General features: G+C 37.9%; 1 protein-coding gene across 1 annotated transcript in view; it reads right to left on the reverse strand.

Moving 5' to 3' along the window:
- The window catches only part of ATAD2B (ATPase family AAA domain containing 2B), a 167,568-nt gene that overhangs the window by 140,610 nt on the left and 9,153 nt on the right, over nt 1-17,805 (reverse strand). The window contains exon 2 of the mRNA XM_061168830.1: nt 4,397-4,548. Within this exon, the coding sequence (XP_061024813.1) occupies nt 4,397-4,548 (152 nt within the window). The remainder of the gene's footprint in view (nt 1-4,396; nt 4,549-17,805) is intronic.

Below are 17,805 nucleotides of genomic sequence, written 5' to 3' on the forward strand. Positions count from 1 at the left end.
CCATAAACAAGATGAAAAGACAACCCTCAGAATGGGAGAAAATATTTGCAAACGAATCAACAGACAAAGGATTAATCTCCAAAATATATAAGCAGCTCATGCAACTCAATATCAAAAAAAACAAACAACCCAATCCAAAAATGGGCAGAAGACCTAAATAGACATTTCTCCAAAGAAGGTATACAGTTTGCCAACAAACACATGAAAGAATGCTCAACATCATTAATCATTAGAGAAATGCAAATCAAAACTACAATGAGGTATCACCTCACACCGGTCAGAATGGCCATCAACAAAAAATCTACAAACAATAAATGCTGGAGAGGGTGTGGAGAAAAGGGAATCCTCTTGCACTGTTGGTGGGAATGTAAATTGATACAGCCACTATGGAGAACAGTATGGAAGTTCCTTAAAAAACTAAAAATAGAACTACCATACGACCCAGCAATCCCACTACTGGGCATATACCCTGAGAAAACCATAATTCATAAAGAGTCATGTACCACAATGTTCACTGCATCTCTATTTACAATAGCCAGGACATGGAAGCAACCTAAGTGTCCATCGACAGATGAATGGATAAAGAAGATATGGCACATATATACAATGGAATATTACTCAGCCATAAGAAGAAATGAAACTGAGTTATTTGTAGTGAGGTGGATGGACCTAGAGACTGTCATACAGAGTGAAGTAAGTCAGAAAGAGAAAAACAAATACCGTATGCTAACACATATATATGGAATCTAAAAAAAAAAAAAAGTCATGAAGAACCTAGGGGCAGGACGGAAATAAAGATGCAGACCTACTAGAGAATGGACCTGAGGACAGGGGGAAGGGGAAGGGTAAGCTGGGACAAACTGAGAGAGTGGCACGGACATACATACACTACCAAATGTAAAATCGATAGCCAGTGGGAAGCAGCCGCATAGCACAGAGAGATCAGCTTGGTGCTTTGTGACCACCTAGAGGGGTGGGATAGGGAGGGTGGGAGGGAGGGAGGGAGACGCAAGAGGGAGGAGACATGGGGATATATGTATATGTATAGCTGATTCACTTTGTTATAAAGCAGAAACTAACACACCATTGTAAAGCAATTATACTCCAATAAAGATGTAAAAAAAAAAAAGGGGGTGTGAGTGGGGCATATTTCCCTATATCTCTGTATCCTAAATTTTTAAAATGGAGACAGTATCACTCTGCATTAGATAATTATTACATTAAAAGTTTCTACACCTTTAATTATGTGAAGCACACTACAAATGCAATATCAGACTCAAAAATCATTACTTATTCTCCCTTTCCCACATAAACCCAAGGCATTCAATGATTTATGAGAATTTTAAACCTCAATTCAGCAAAAGCAATCATTTGGAAGACTTTAACCACTACCAGCCTTCATTCTCATGAGCCCCAGCAGTGGTGATTACATTTCTGCCTCACCTCACTACTCCCTCATCATCTGACCACAAAACAAAATTTTCGGGACTTCCCTGGTAGCACAGTGGTTAAGAATCCGCCTGCCGATGCAGGGGACACGGGTTCGAGCCCTGGTCCAGGAAGAACCCACATGCCGTGAAGCAACTAAGCCTGTGCACCACAACTACTGAGACTGCGCTCCAGAGCCCGCAAGCCACAACTACTGAGCCTGCGTGCCACAACTACTGAGCCCGCGCACCTAGAGCCCATGCTCCGCAACAAGAGAAGCCACCGCAATGAGAAGCCCACACACTGCAACGAAGAGTAGCCCCCGGTTGCCGCAACTAGACAAAGCCCACGCACAGCAACAAAGACCAAACGCAGCCAAAAATAAATTAATAAAAAATTTTTTATAAAAAAATAAATAAGTTATTTCACCAATCAACAGTAGTTTCTTTAAAGAATTTAGTGGTTGTTGGGCTTCCGTGGTGGCGCAGTGATTAAGAATCCAATGCAGGGGACACAGGTTTGAGCCCAGGTCCAGGAAGATCCCACATGCCACGGAGCAACTAAGCCCGTGCGCCACAACTACTGAGCCTGCACTCTAGAGCCCGCGAGCCACAACTACTGAGCCCGTGTGCCACAACTAGTGAAGCCCGTGCGCCTAGAGCCCGTGCTCCACAACAAGAGAAGCCACCACAATGAGAAGCCCGCGCACCGCAATGAAGAGTAGCCCCCGCTCGCTGCAACTAGAGAAAGCCCGCACGCAGCAACGAAGACCCAACGCAGCCGTAAATAAATCAACAAAATAAACAAATAAATAACTTGTTTAAAAAAAAAAGAATATAGTGGTTGTTAACAAAGTTCTTTAGGATTCATTATTTTTCATAGCTAATACTAATTCTTATCTATATTCAATTTTCCTCCAATGAATTGTATTTTAACAAATTATTTTTTTTTAATATTTATTTATTTATTTATGGTTGTGTTGGTTCTTTGTTTCTGTGCGAGGGCTTTCTCTAGTTGTGGCAAGTGGGGGCCACTCTTCATTGCGGTGCGCGGGCCTCTCACTATCGCGGCCTCTCTTGTTGCGGAGCGCAGGCTCCAGATGCGCAGGCTCAGTAGTTGTGGCTCACGGGCCCAGCTGCTCCGCGGCATGTGGGATCTTCCCAGACCAGGGCTCGAACCCGTGTCCCCTGCATTGGCAGGCAGATTCTCAACCACTGCGCCACCAGGGAAGCCCCAACAAATTATTTTTGTGAAAGAACTTTTGTTAAAGTCATTTTACCTTAGATACTCCTAAGACTTTAGAGTACCAAAATAAAGGAATTAGGATTCTCAGGTTCATGACATAAAAATTAATACAAGCCTTCAAATAAATCCTGATTTTTGTATTTATACTATCTCAAAATCTAAAATATCTTTAACCACAAGTTTCCCTAAAATTCAATTCTGTTGAATCTGATAGGTCAAATGGCATTTTCTTTTCAGGTCATCTGAAACACTAAAAGAGTCTAATTCTAACAGTGTAGCACTTAATCACATCCCTTGACGAAAGTTTAACTCAAAAAACTTTTAAAATTGTGTGAACTGCTAAACATTATTCTCCTGCCAAAAAAAAAAAAACAGTAAATTTTATTAGTATTCATTATTTCTTAAGCTTTTTATTCAAAATGTACTTAATATTTTTTTTAAAGGAATATCAAACTCTAAGGTACCTAAATGGAAGCAAAACTCTCTCCCCTCAAAAAAATTTTAAGCCTTTTTACATGAAAGACATGATCAAGATTAATTTACATAAAAGATTTGAGTGGATAAGATGTGGGAAATCTACAGTATCAGAGACTTACACCTAGAATTAAACTGTTAAAATTATCTTACAATTAAAGGTCAAACTTTTAACACTACAAGAACACTTTTTAGAACATTTACTAGAAAAAGAAGCTTGATTCACTCATTTAATAAATACAGGATACAGATTATAACAGGTAGATCAAGTGTAGAAGTATAATTAAAGGGCTGTACTTATTTTAAGTAACATTATTATAGTTATCTGGATCTGTTTCATCTCACAGATGAAGGAGTATGGTAAAGTTAAAAAAAAAAAAAATCAATAGACTATGATTCACATAATCTTCTACTTAACTCCCAGTCAATGCAAAATTAAAATTTTTAAATACATATTAAGATAGGTAAAGACTCTTTAGAGACTAGTAAATGTACAATGCCTGTTAAAATCTATATAACTGCAAAGATTATTTTCATTAAAGCCTAAGAGTATCCCGAATTTACCTACACACATAAAATCAAAATACTGTCAAAAAGGAATTCCCTTTTACTTCTGGTTTGCAGTTGGCACATCATTAGCACTTCTACATCAAACACTGGAAAAAAGAGAAGTTAAAGACTCTAAGCTCAAAATTTAAATCTTTTCTGAGTGTGTGTACACCTATCCTATCTACATTAAATTAGTACCACTTACTTTGGTTAAGTGAGTAAAATTGTTTTCTAATACATATCGAAACAGACACGAAGCAAATTTAAGTTGAAAACAACCAGATAGATGAAAAGATTTCTTTAAAAATTAATTTAGATTTTATTACATTTTAGTATACCAATTCAAGTGGAATACTTAATAATTTTAGGAAGGGGAGATTTTATCTTATTTTCAAGTAAAAAATATAATTTTAACCATATGTTTTTATTTAAATTTTCAGGACTATAAACATGTATGCACATTCAAGACCTATCAAAATTCTTATTGTTTTAGTAATATTAGTTTCTATTACATACTACATATATTTTTGGCATATTTAGAGAAAATAAAATTACATACAGAAATTATAAAATAAGCTTAATACAATTTATAAGTATCTCTAGCCAGGTGGCTTTACAATTTAAGAAAATTAGCAATTATCAGCCCTGAATCACATCAAATAATTCATGAAAAAACAATGGAGGAGTTCTCCATTCTCACCTGGCCTGTCCAGTTGATATGTTCCATTCCTCTCGCTGACCAGTACTTCGTGATTTTGATTTGTCTTTGCAAACAGAATCAGGTTGTTTCAAAGTGCGTTTAGCTGGAGGAGACACATGGCTATCACTTAAACTACCATCAACTTCAGCTTTCTGAAAGACAAAGTTTAAAATGTATTTATTATCCTATTAAAATTCACAGAATTCTTAAATTCTTGGATAAAGTACAGTGCTTATTCAACCAATAAACATTTACTGAAGGAATCTCTCTACAAGTGTAGCAAAATGTAATAATCTGTAAATACAGAAACAAAAAAGTTAGAAAGATAAATTTATCCTCAGAAAAGTATGTTTAGTTTGTTTTTATTTTAAAATAGTTTCAAGCCTACAGAATATGTGTAGATACAACTTTTTATGACATGATTCATCATTCCTCTCCTAAATACTCCAGTGTGTAACTCCCAAAATAAGAACACTCTGCTATATTAGCATCATTCAACCCTCCCAATTAGGAAATCATCATTGATATAACACAGAGCCTGTCCATGGACACATTCAAATTTTATCAAATGTCCCAACAAGGTCTCTCTTTCCTTTCTGGTTCAGGATCCTACCCAGGAACATATATTGTATGTACTTATCAGATCTCCTCTGTCTCCTTCTATCTGGAACAATCTTTTAATCTTTCCCCATTTTCATGCCCTTGACTGTAAAGAATATAGGCTTTTTATTTTCCAGGATGACTATCAGTCTGGGTCTATCCGATGTTCCTCGTAACCCAATTCAGGCCATAACATTCATAGAAAGAATATACAGACATGATATTATGCATACTATACCTACCCATCATTAGGTATAACCTTGATCACCTAGTCAAGTTGGTGTCTGCCAGGTTTCTCCACCATAAAGTCACGATTTTTCCCTTTGTATTTGATTAGTTTATGTGAAATCATTCTGATAATTCACAAATATCCTGTTCCTCATCAAACCTCCACCCACTAGCCACAGCATTCATTGACTACTCTTGCCTTTATCCAATACCATCATGGTGGTAATTATCTAATCGTATCACTCCTATATGTTTTAGTTGGCATCCTACTTTAAAGAATTTTCCCGGGATTTCCCTGGTGGTCCAGTGGTTAAGAATCTGTCTTGCAATGCAGGGGACACCGGTTCAATCCCTGGTCAGGGAACTAGGATCCCACAGGCCACGGGGCAACTAAGCCCTCGCACTCTGAAGCCCACACACCGCAACTAATGAACCTGCGCGCCACAACTAGAGAGAAGCCTGTACACCGCAACAAAAGATCCTGAGTGCCATAACTAAGACCCGATGCAACCAAAAGCTAAATAAAAAGAATTTTCCCTCCCCAACCCTCCTTACTCAATTCATTCACTCATTTATTTATATCAGTATGGATTCATGGATTCTTACTTTATTCTGTGGGTTTTAATCCATTACTCTATTTCTTTGCTCAAATTATACAAGATTTGGCCATCAGGAGCCCTTTCAAAGTGGTTCCAATATTCTTTTGACATGTCCCCATCATTGTGAGTACTTCCTTACTTTCTGGCACAAAAGAAATCTGTAGGCTCATCTTGTACTCTCCCTTCCTGACCCTAGAAATTAAGCTCAGGTTCCTTTTAGTCAAGGATAGTATTCAGAAATCAAGATCTGGGCACTAGGTGTGCTCAATGTTACTGGGGTTTCACTGCTATTGAGTCCTCTCAGCAGAGAAAGCTAGGAAATATATTAATTTATATAGATACATAGAAATATAGACATCTATACCTATTTCTTTATCTGTGCATAAATAATAATTTTAAAAATGTGTGTACACCAATGCTTTCAACTAATTCCATACCTTAAGTTTCTTTCTAGACTCTCCCTTTTTATGTTTGTAAGTCCTTTCCAATGAGAAACACGGCTTCCATTATCTTCAAATACATTTATTCATTTGTTCTTTCAATTAATTAATTTGTTTAATGTAACCAATCTCTCAACCCGAGACCTCCATCCATCACACTTCCGCTAATCCCTCCCTAGATTCATGTCTTCAAACTAGAGGAGTCACTGTCTCTGAGGAGCAGCTTTCCTCTTCGCCACCCAATTCCTTGGATGCTGGACAGGTGGGGAAGAGAGTGGAGGAAAGGGTTACCTTTTCTTTAGAGAAGATTTAATTCATATGCTAATACTTTATCACTTAAGATTATAGATCAGTATTTCAAAAAGCATGTATGATCATTTTCAATATACTACCACTTAAACATTTTTGAGTTATTTCCCTTTATGCTACAAATTTCTTTTAAGAAAAATATATAGGGACTTCCCTGGTGGCGTAGTGGTTAAGAATCCGCCTGCCAATGCAGGGGACACGGGTTCGAGCCCTGGTCCGGGAAGATCCCACATGCTGCGGAGCAACTAAGCCCGTGCGCCACAACTACTGAGCCTGCGCTCTAGAGCCCACGAGCCACAACTGAGCCCGCGCGCCACAACTACTGAAGCCCGCGTGCCTAGAGCCCGGGCTGCACACCAAGAGAAGCCATCACAACAAGAAGCCTGCGCACCGCAACAAAGAGCAGCCCCCTCTCGCCGCAACTAGAGAAAGCCCGCGTGCAGCAACAAAGACCCAATGCAGCCAAAAATAAATAAATTTATTAAAATAAAGAAATATATATAAAAACTATCCATTTCATAAATGTCATTTCTGTATCATATGTTCCCAAAGCAACACAACTACATTACACAAATAATTAGTCAAAATGTAGCCACTCGCAAACATGAGAAATACTCGCAACATATGTTTAAAGGTATCCAAGTATAACCTATAGAATTAATATCCACTTACTAAAATGTTTTTCACAAAAAGACCAATTTTTTATTTTATGCTGTAATACAATTTACCATGAACTAGTTTTAAAGCCACAAGACCACATTCGTACTAAAAGGCACAAAGGAAAAAACAATCAGAAATTCAAACATCAAACTGTCTATAAGTAAGGATAATAAACATGTTAGTTGTGTAACATACACCTCCGCTTATTAGTTTAAGTTCCCCAGAAAAACTAGCTACTTCCAAACCATCCCACATAGAGGTGGGAAAAACCATTTAAGATGCAATTCAATCATGTAATAGTATTTAACAGTAAACATGCTTAATGTACTTAAGAAATGGATGTGTTTTTTTTTACTTTATTTATTTATTTAATTTTTTTTTGGCTGCGTTGGGTCTCAGTTGCGGTGCACGGGGTCTTTCACTGCAGCGCACGGGCTCATCGTTGAGGCATGCGGGCTTCTCTCTAGTTGTGGCGTGCAGGCTCCAGAGCACGTGGGCTCGGTAGCTGCAGCACGCGGGCTTAGCTGCCCCATGGCATGTGGGATCTTAGTTCCCCGACCAGGGATCGAACCTGCGCCCCCTGCATTGGAAGGCAGATTCTTAACCACTGGACCACCAGGGAGGTCACAGAAATGGGTTTTTAAAAATTGTATTATTTCACTTCCTCAGGCCCTTGCCTTCTCCAACCCCACCCTTTAACAGAGTAAATAGAGAAGCTCAGACATAAGTTAACTAACTCTAGCCCAAGGTCATATGGCTAACAAATGACTGACAGAACTTGAGAAAAAAAAAAAAACCCTAGAATTTAGGTCCTTCCATTCCTAATATTGTTCTCTGTCTACTACCTCAGACACTCCACCCTAGAATATTTATAAAATACCAAGGTTAAAGTGTGCCTCAAAGGTCATCTTACTCAACTACTGATCCAAGACTTGATCAGCCTCTACATTTGTCACTTCAAATGTGCTGCACCCCTGACCCATCCAATCAGAAACCATTTTTGACAAGATTCCCCAGATAATTCTTATACACATTAGTTTGAAAAGCATTACTATATAACATATTCAACAAATAAGTCACTGAGGAAGCACTGTCATATGTTCTAAGCTAAGACATATTTGTGAATAAAGAAACTGATACCTGTAAACTACTTTACCAATTTAGATAGTACAAGCCAGCATTACTCCTAATCAAATCCCACCACTCATCCTTCAAGACCCATCTGTCCCTCAAAATCTTACCTGAAGAATCTAACCTAAATTGACCTTTTTCCCTCTGCTAGCTGCAACTCTACATTTTGGCACTTAATTATATTCAATTTAGCATTATATATTTACCATCTTTAAAGTGTCACATCCAAGTCTTAACATTCGAGCAACATTTTAAGTTCTTTAATTATAAAAAATACCCTACTTCTTTTTAATTCCACACAATACCAAGAAAAAAAAGGCAAGACTTTCCCAAGTTTGTTCTGTAAATTAATAGAAATCATTAGGAGAAACAAAGGAAGGCTCATGGACAAATAAATTTGAGAAACAATGAGGTCCAAGGTTTTTTGCTTCAGGACTTGTAATAGTCTTTAATATGTTAATATGCAGGGATTTCCCTGGCAGTCCAGTGGTTAAGACTCCAGGCTTCCAATGCAAGGGGCTTGGGTTCAATCCCTGGTCAGGGAACTAAGATCCCACATGCCGCGAGGTGCCGCCAAAAAAAAAAAAGTTATTATGCAGTATAGCTCTAAGTATGGAAGACAGTATATAACATTTCACAAGATTATTTGATCAAGCTCTTTTTTCATGGAGCATCTGTAGGTATTGAAGTTTCACAAACACACTCTGAGAATAAGTACTATGTACCTACTGAATTAAAGACAAAATAGTAAAATATTTGAAGTCTAGCCATTTTTTAAATAATGTGAGTTATTATATAACTCTTTGAATATCGATTTAAATGAGTTTGTGTTTATTTATTACTCATTCTCTCATGTTCTACTGGCTTTTTACAGTTGCATTCAGGAGTGTCTCTCAAAGTGTTGTCCACATACTAACTGAATCATAAAGCACCTGACTTCTCATTAAACAAACATAACCTGCTAAACTAGAGCTCTGGAGGTGGGATATTTTAAATGAGGGCTTCTGAATGATTCTTAGTACACGAAAGTCTGAGGACCTCTGGCATATAAAACAGTTCAAGTATAATATGACGCACATCATCCTAACTGCTGCACTGCACTACTGTACCACTCTTACAATGAAAGGGTTTCAATCGTGACTTGGCTCAGTGACAGAGACCTCAGAATAAATAGCATTACAAAAGACTCCTTCCCTCCAAAGAAATATAGGGATTTAAATAAAGCAAATAACCAAAATGTAAATTCTACAAAATAATTACTTCAACACCATTTAATTAACTTCAAGCTTTCGGAAAGTTTTTACCTACAAACCTGATACTAACAGTTCACCTTTAATAGGATGATCATAATGCTCAACTTTAACTTCTTCAAAGCATTTTACTAGTTAATTATAACCTAACCCTTTGAGGGAAGGCGTTGCCAGTTTCAGGACAAAAATATTTAAGAGAGATTATGCAACCTACCCACAGTCATTTAGCAATATGTGTCAGAGTGATTACAATCCACGAGCAGGAAAGGCATCTCAAACTCAGGGAATAATTTCATTTAACAAACATTTGTTGAGGACCTACTGGGTACATAAGACATGGGGGTTGGGGGGGGATGGTAAAAAAAGAGTAAAACCTACTTACAACCCAATACACAATCTGTTGAGTTCACAAACAGTCACAGTAATGATACACGGCATATTATAGTAAGTACTATAATAGAAATACACAATTCTCTGAAAGCAAAAAATGATAATTGCTAACAGAAATGAAGGAAGACATCATAAATCACATGGACTTTATTTTGTAACAGTAATGTAACACATAGAATGGTCAGAGGAACATGATTCAAGGATGAGATAACTTCCAAGAGAAGTATAAGAGTAATAGTGTCAAATCCTACAGAAAGTAAAAGTACAATGAAAAGTTAAGTCATCCCCACCTAAGTGACTTTTTCTCTTAAACTCTAACCTTCTAAAATCAGGCAGAAAATTTTTCCAATTTACAGAAATGATTTTCTCCTTGAGTCTTAAGAGTTTCTTAAACCATACTCATCAGCTACCACAAATACTGAACACTATTGTACCATAAATCTTGTAAAAATAGGTAAAAGAAGTTGAAAATAATAAAACAGAGAAGAATTTACGCTGCCCTGGTTTTCAGGGAAGGCTTCCTGACCAGATCACAATTTGTCAGAAATCCAGAACCTGTACTTTAATGTAAAGACAAAAAGAATGTACCCAAGTACAGCATTAAAAAATGAAAAATTCAAGGAAATAAGTGAATTAGCAGACCAATAGATTAATTCAAGTCTTGATGATGGCCTCATATAGAATTGTAAAAGTAGAAAATAAGAAATTGATTACAGAAAGCTGAATAACTAAAATATTAGTAATACCAGTATTCAAAATAAAGACTGGGCAGGTGTAAAAAGTGGTTTTTGTGTTTTAGGAGCTATGGAGGAAGGTGAGGGGACGGGAGGCATATGTTGATGGGAGAAATGTAACAGTGAATTCCAATTTTGAAAATAAGGTTTAGAATTCTAGCCAGAAATCTAGGGAGATGTCTATCAGACTGTCGGAAATGCAGTTCTGAGATAGAGTGATGTGAGGACTAGAGATAGATATGAAATTGTAATAAAAGCGTCACAAGTAATAATATATAGAATAAAAAACAAGAGGGCAAAAGTCAAAACCTTTAAAAAATGCCTACATTACAGGGATAAGCAGGCTTCCCTGGTGGCGCAGTTGTTGAGAATCTGCCTGCCAATGCAGGGGACACGGGTTCGAGCCCTGGTCTGGGAAGATCCCACGTGCCACGGAGCAACTAGGCCCATGAGCCACAACTACTGAGCCTGCGCGTCTGGAGCCTGTGCTCCACAACAAGAGAGGCCGCGATAGTGAGAGGCCCGCGCACCGCGATGAAGAGCGGCCCCCATTTGCCCCAACTAGAGAAAGCCCTCGCACAGAAACGAAGACCCAACACAGCCAAAAATAAATTAATTAATTAATTAATTTTTTTAAAAAAAGGGATAAGCAGAAAGGATCTCATATAAACTAAAGAAAAATACAGTGTCTCACTCAAACAGGGGGAGTGGAAGTTGGTTCCAAAAAGACTAAACAATGGGGCTTCCCTGGTGGTGCAGTGGTTAAGAATCCGCCTGCCAATGCAAGGGACACAGGTTCGAGCCCTGGTCCGGGAAGACCCCACATTCCACAGAGCAGCTAGGCCTGTGTGCCACAACTACTGAGCCCACGTGCCGCAACTACTGAAGCCCATGCGCCCTAGAGCCTGTGTTCTGCAACAAGAGAAGCCACCGCAATGAGAAACCCGCACACCTCAAGAAAGAGTAGACCCCGCTCACGGCAACTACAGAAAGCCCGGAAGACCCAACACAGCCAAAAGTAAATAAATTAAATAAATTAATTAAATTAAAAAAACAAAAAGACTAAACAGGATGAAAGCTGATAAACATGTGGATTGGTAATTAGGAGGTCACTGTAACTTTTTTTTTTTTTTAATTAATAGACTTTTACTTTTTTTTTTTTTTTTAAAGTATTTGTTTATTTATGGCTGTGTTGGGTCTTCGTTTCTGTGCGAGGGCTTTCTCTAGTTGCGGCAAGCGGGGACCACTCTTCATCGCGGTGCGCGGGCCTCTCACTATCGCGGCCTCTCTTGTTGCGGAGCACAGGCTCCAGACGCGCAGGCTCAGTAATTGTGGCTCACGGGCCCAGCTGCTCCGCGGCACGTGGGATCTTCCCAGACCAGGGCTCGAACCCGTGTCCCTTGCATTGGCAGGCAGACTCTCAACCACTGCGCCACCAGGGAAGCCCAACACTGTAACTTCTGATAGGGCAATTTCTGCAAAATGCTGAGGTGGAAATCACTAAGTGAAGAACCCAGTGAGTGGTAAGAATGTACAGCTGATAAACTACAGAGCTACTCTTATGTGTCAGAATTAAGAAGAATAAGATAATAGGCTTAAAGAGGTTACAAAGTCAAAGAAGGCAGTGAAGGATTTTCTTTTTTTAAAAGAAGACCTGGATTCTTGTAAACAGAAGAAAAGGAACCACAGAAGAGAATAAAATACAATAAAATTTTAAAGAGGGTAATTCCCTGGCGGTCCATGGGTTAGAACTTGGCGCTCTCAATGCCGGGTTCGATCCCTGGTTGGGGAACTAAGATCCTACAAGCTACACAGCAAGGCCAAAAAAAAAAAAAAAAGAGCAAGATAACTGATGAGAAAAAGATCCTCAAGAGACAAGAAAAAACAGAATAGGAACTGCCAACAGGTTAGATCAGAAAGTATATGGGTGCAATCAATCTTTTCCAATTTCCTTTGTAAGACAGGCTTTTTTTCTACCTTTCTTAAAAATAGGTACTCCTGTTTTCATGAGAGAGCTTAGAAGTTCAATTTCTTTTTCTTTCATTTGTAAAAAGAATTCACAGAGGCAGCAGTTACCATGACTTCAGGAAACAAAACTCACACTGCTGTTTATTTTCTTAGAGCCAGTACTATTCTACAAAGTCCTAAAACTTCAGGCACACAAAATGTCCTAAAATTTCCTCAAATATCCCAAGAGCAATGGCTTACTAGTTTAATATTTCTAAACAATCATCATGAAAGAATACAGAAAGGGAAAAAAATATATAGAAGTGAGCTGAGGAGTTGTAAAAAGATAAAAATAGCCTATTGTAGTTTAAACTGCATTTTTCTTCCTGGAAGATAATTCTTTCACCTGAAAATATTACATTACTTAAAATGACAAAGAGGGACTTCCCCGTGGCGCAGTGGTTAAGAATCCTCCTGGCAATGCAAGGGACATGGGTTCGAGCCCTGGTCAGGGAAGATCCCACATGCCACGGAGCAGCTAGGCCCGTGCACCACAACTACTGAGCTCACGTGCCGCAACTAATGAAGCCCGTGCGCCCTAGAGCCCGTGCTCCACAACAAGAGAGGTCACAGCAATGAGAAGCCCGTGCACCACAACAAAGAGTAGCCCCCACTCGCCGCAACTAGAGAAAGCCTGCGTGCAGCAACGAAGACCCAAAGCAGCCAAAAATAAATTAAAAAAAAAAAATTTTTAATGACAAAGAGACAATGGGCATACTGAAAAATGCCACACACTTAAAAGTTAGACAGAACCAGTCTTATATTGCAGCACTACCATTGTAATTCAAAAGCTACTATTTACCTCATAAGATTGTTAGAACCAGGTGAAGAAGTATAAGTAACAAATATTACACCTGCAGCCTGACAGTGGATACAGTCTCAAGTAAGGATACTTGTTTGGCTTTGTAGTATTAACATAATTTCATAAGCTTATTAATTATCTTCAGGGATCCATTCCTTCCACAAACAAAATTTATTAATACCTGTTACTGTGTTAGATACTAAACATACTTGATGATTAAACACTCTGCCCTTCAAGAAATTTAAATCTTAAATCGGCCAGTAAAAGGTATATAAAAACTTAACAGTGCTGAGAGTATTGGGGAGTGGGGTGCATATTGATTTAGCCTATTTATAGAACAATTTGGCAAAACCTATAAAAATTTAAAGTACAGTATACCTTTGACTCAGTATTTATTTCCACTTTGCCTAAAAGAGAAAGGTCATTTTATGTGACCCTATTTATAATATTAAAAACATGGAGACAACGTAACTGTGTACCAATAGGGAAAAGTTAAAGTGATGGTGTAATGATACAACAAAATGTTAAAAAGCCAGCAAGAAGGACAGATATGAAAGAATGCACATGATACATAGTTAAGTAGAAAAATTAACTATCATAAATAGTATATAAGGTATGATTCTATTTCTGTTAAAAGTATAAACATATAGGGAATTCCCTGGCAGTCCAGTGGTTAGGGCTCCGTGCTTCCACTGCAGGGGCCAAGGGTTCGATCCCTGGTCGGGGAACTAAGATCCTGAAAGTTGAGTGGTGCAGTCAAAAAAGATAATAGGGGCTTCCCTGGTGACGCAGTGGTTGAGAATCTGCCTGCCAATGCAGGGGACACGGGTTCGAGCCCTGGTCTGGGAAGATCCCACGTGCCGCGGAGCAACTAGGCCCGTGAGCCACAACTAGTGAGCCTGCACATCTGAAGCCTGTGCTCCGCAACAAGAGAGGCTGCGATAGTGAGAGGCCCGCACACCGCGATGAAGAGTGGCCCCCGCTTGCCGCAACTAGAGAGAAAGCCCTCGCACAGAAACAAAGACCCAACACAGCCAAAAATAAATAAATAAATTAATTAATTATTTTTAAAAAATTATTATTATTATATATATATATGCATACACACACATACACATATAAATAACCCATACATACATGTGCAATGGTCCGGAAAGACGTACACCAGCTTTAACAGTGATTATCTCTAGGAAGAACGAGCTAGAGGAATTAGGGGAGATGGGTAAAGTCCTTTTTTTTCTGTGCACTTCCATATTATTTGAAATACTGATTTCATAATTTTTAAATAAAAATAGTTTGCCAAAGAGCTGAGGTTAAGAGTCTTGTGTACTCCTTTATCTTCAGCGTCTGGAACATCGAGTCACTCAATAAAGACACTTCCATTTCCAGTTGAACTGTTGCCTTTAAAATCATATGGTCTTGGGCAACTATCATTTCTCCTCAATTTTCCCATCTAATAAACTTGGAGACTTAAATAGAAGAGTACTAACGAAAAAATGAAAACTAAATTAAAATTTTAAATTAATTTAAAATACTTTCAAAATTTTAACATAGAAACCACCCCGCACCAGTTTCTCTCGTTTGCACACATCTCTCAAAGAAGTTTCTCCTACTGTCTCTATATACACATTTTAAATTATTATAATGTGTCATTAATTAAGGAGGTATAGCTCCGCACCAGGGCTTAGTTTTGTTTTTTAAAAGTAGATTCCCTTAACTTGCACAATCAAGTACACAACTGGAACACTCACCCTAAGTGTGAGCACTGAAGTATGTTTTAGATAAAGGATGTTAGCAAGTTGTAAAGGAAATGAACTTTCATCAAGCAACCTCAAGGCTTTATCCCCTGACAAGTGGGCCACTTGACACACGGGTACCAAATAGTCAACAGAGGTCTGCAACAAGAAGCACCAAGTCTTGTTTACTCAAATAACTGTCAGTAAAGTTCTCCAGCATGCCATCAAAAGTGCTTTAAAAAGTTTGCTTTATTATCGGTTTAGAGACAAAATTTTTCTAGGTGCCAACATCTGAATAAAATGAGTTCCAGAAGGAATGAAAAAGAGAGAGAATAGTTGAAGAAGTAATAATAATTTTAGATTACCATTAAGAAATAAATTTACCACAATCAAATAGATGAAAAACCGCCGACTAAAAGATCTAAGATTGCCAAACAAGAGAGTGATGGAAAAACCCACGGCTAAAATACAGTAAAATTTATGGAAAAAAAGACCAAAAAATTCTACGAAGTTTCAAAAGAGAAAGAATACCTACAAAAGAATCCGACAAACATCAAACTCCAAGAGTAACACTGGATACAAGACGACAATAAAGTAATATTCTTAAAGTACTGGACCTAGAATTTTGTATCAAGCCAAGTTTTCATTTAAATTAAATGAATTAAATTAAATTCATTTAAATTAAATTAAAGAGCATAATGAAAATATTCTCAGGCATGTAATGCCTCAGAAAGTTTGTCACAGAAAGTCCCAGACTGAAAATATTCTTGGAGGGAGCAGTCACAAAGAAGAGAAATAAATACAGAATAATAATGCAAGACATAAAAAGTAAGATAAACTGGTACCTTAGTGAAATTTATTGTTATTGGAAAAAACTCCAACAAAAAGAAAAAGACAAAGTACTTATACCCATAAAAAAGTCAGAACAAAAATTCTAGACAATATAGGACAAGAAGGGAGGTAGAACATTACAAGAGTATGTTAAAGAGTATGTGGTTAGAGGAAATATAATTTTTTTAAGAGAAGAAAAGAGTTAATAAACAGACATTTAGGTCTTAAGAGCAATCACACACACACACAAAAAGGCAAATACTTAACTTTAAAACCAGAAGATGCACAAACATGGTCTAGTGGACATATCTATAACACTGTACCGCCGATGGCAGAATTCACATTCTTTTCAAGTGTATGTGGAACAATTACCAAAACTAACCATAAACAGGGTGACAAAAATAAGTCAGAACAATTTCAAAAGATCAAAATCATACGGAAAACACAACACTGTAAATCAACTATACTCCAATACAAATTTTTAAAAAATAAAATAAATCATATGGAATACGTTCTCTGAGCACAGGAGTATTAAACTGGAAGTAAATACCAAAAAGGTAATTAGAAAATAAACGCCCAACAATTTGGAAAAGTAAACAATATACTTTTAGATAAACAATAGATCAAAGAATAAAGCAAGAAGAAAATTAGAGGGACTTCCCTGGTGGTCCAGTGGTGAAGAATCCGCCTTGCAATGCAGAGGACACGGGTTCAATCCTTGGTCAGGGAACTAAGATCCCACATGCCATGGGGCAACTAAGCCTGCACGCCACAACCACTGAGCTCGTGCGCCTCAACTACAGAACCTGCGTGCCGCAAACTACAGAGCCCACACGCCCAGTCTGCATGCCACGACTAGAGAAGAGAAAACCCGCAAGCCCCAACTAGAGAGAAGCCTGAGAGCCAAAACAAAAGATCCTGCATGCCTCAACGAAGCTCCCACGTGCCACAACTCAGACCTGACACAGCCAAAAATAAATAAATAAATAATAAATCTTTTTTAAAAAGGAAGAAAATTACAAACTATTCTAAAATTAAAAGTTTATGTAAAAATGTATATATGTATATGTATACCAGAAGAATCTGAACAGTAAAAAAATTAGGTAGAATCTTTTTTTTTTTTCCAGCCACACCCCGCGGCTTGCAGGATTTCAGTTCCCCGACTAGGGATTGAACCCAGGCCATGGCAGTGAAAGCCCAGAGTCCTAACCACTAGGACACCAGGGAACTCCCTAGATAGAATCTTAATAAGGGACAAAATTGGATATTTGAGTATCTGAACAATCAATAAATTCACACTGTAATATTTTTCCATCTCAATGTTTTCCATCATATATGTATACTTATATATACATATTTACATTTTTCTACATCTAATAGAATATATACATTTTTCCCAAGCACACAAAGAATGTTTACCAAAACTGACAATGTATTAGGTCACCAAAAAAAGCATCAAATTCCACAAGAAAAATATGCAAACTATGCTATGTGAGAGCTGTTCCTTGCTCATGGACAACTTAATATGAAAGTGTCGATTCTCTGTAAATTAATCTAGGAATTCAAAAACATTCCCAATCAAAATTCTAGTTGGGGGAATTCCCTGGTGCTTCAGTGGTTAGGACTCCATATTTTCACTGCCGAGGGCCCGGGTTCACTCCCTAGTGGGAGAACAAAGATCCCACAAGCCAC

This window comes from Eubalaena glacialis, chromosome 14 (assembly GCF_028564815.1).
Source record: "Eubalaena glacialis isolate mEubGla1 chromosome 14, mEubGla1.1.hap2.+ XY, whole genome shotgun sequence".
Taxonomy (NCBI): domain Eukaryota; kingdom Metazoa; phylum Chordata; class Mammalia; order Artiodactyla; family Balaenidae; genus Eubalaena; species Eubalaena glacialis.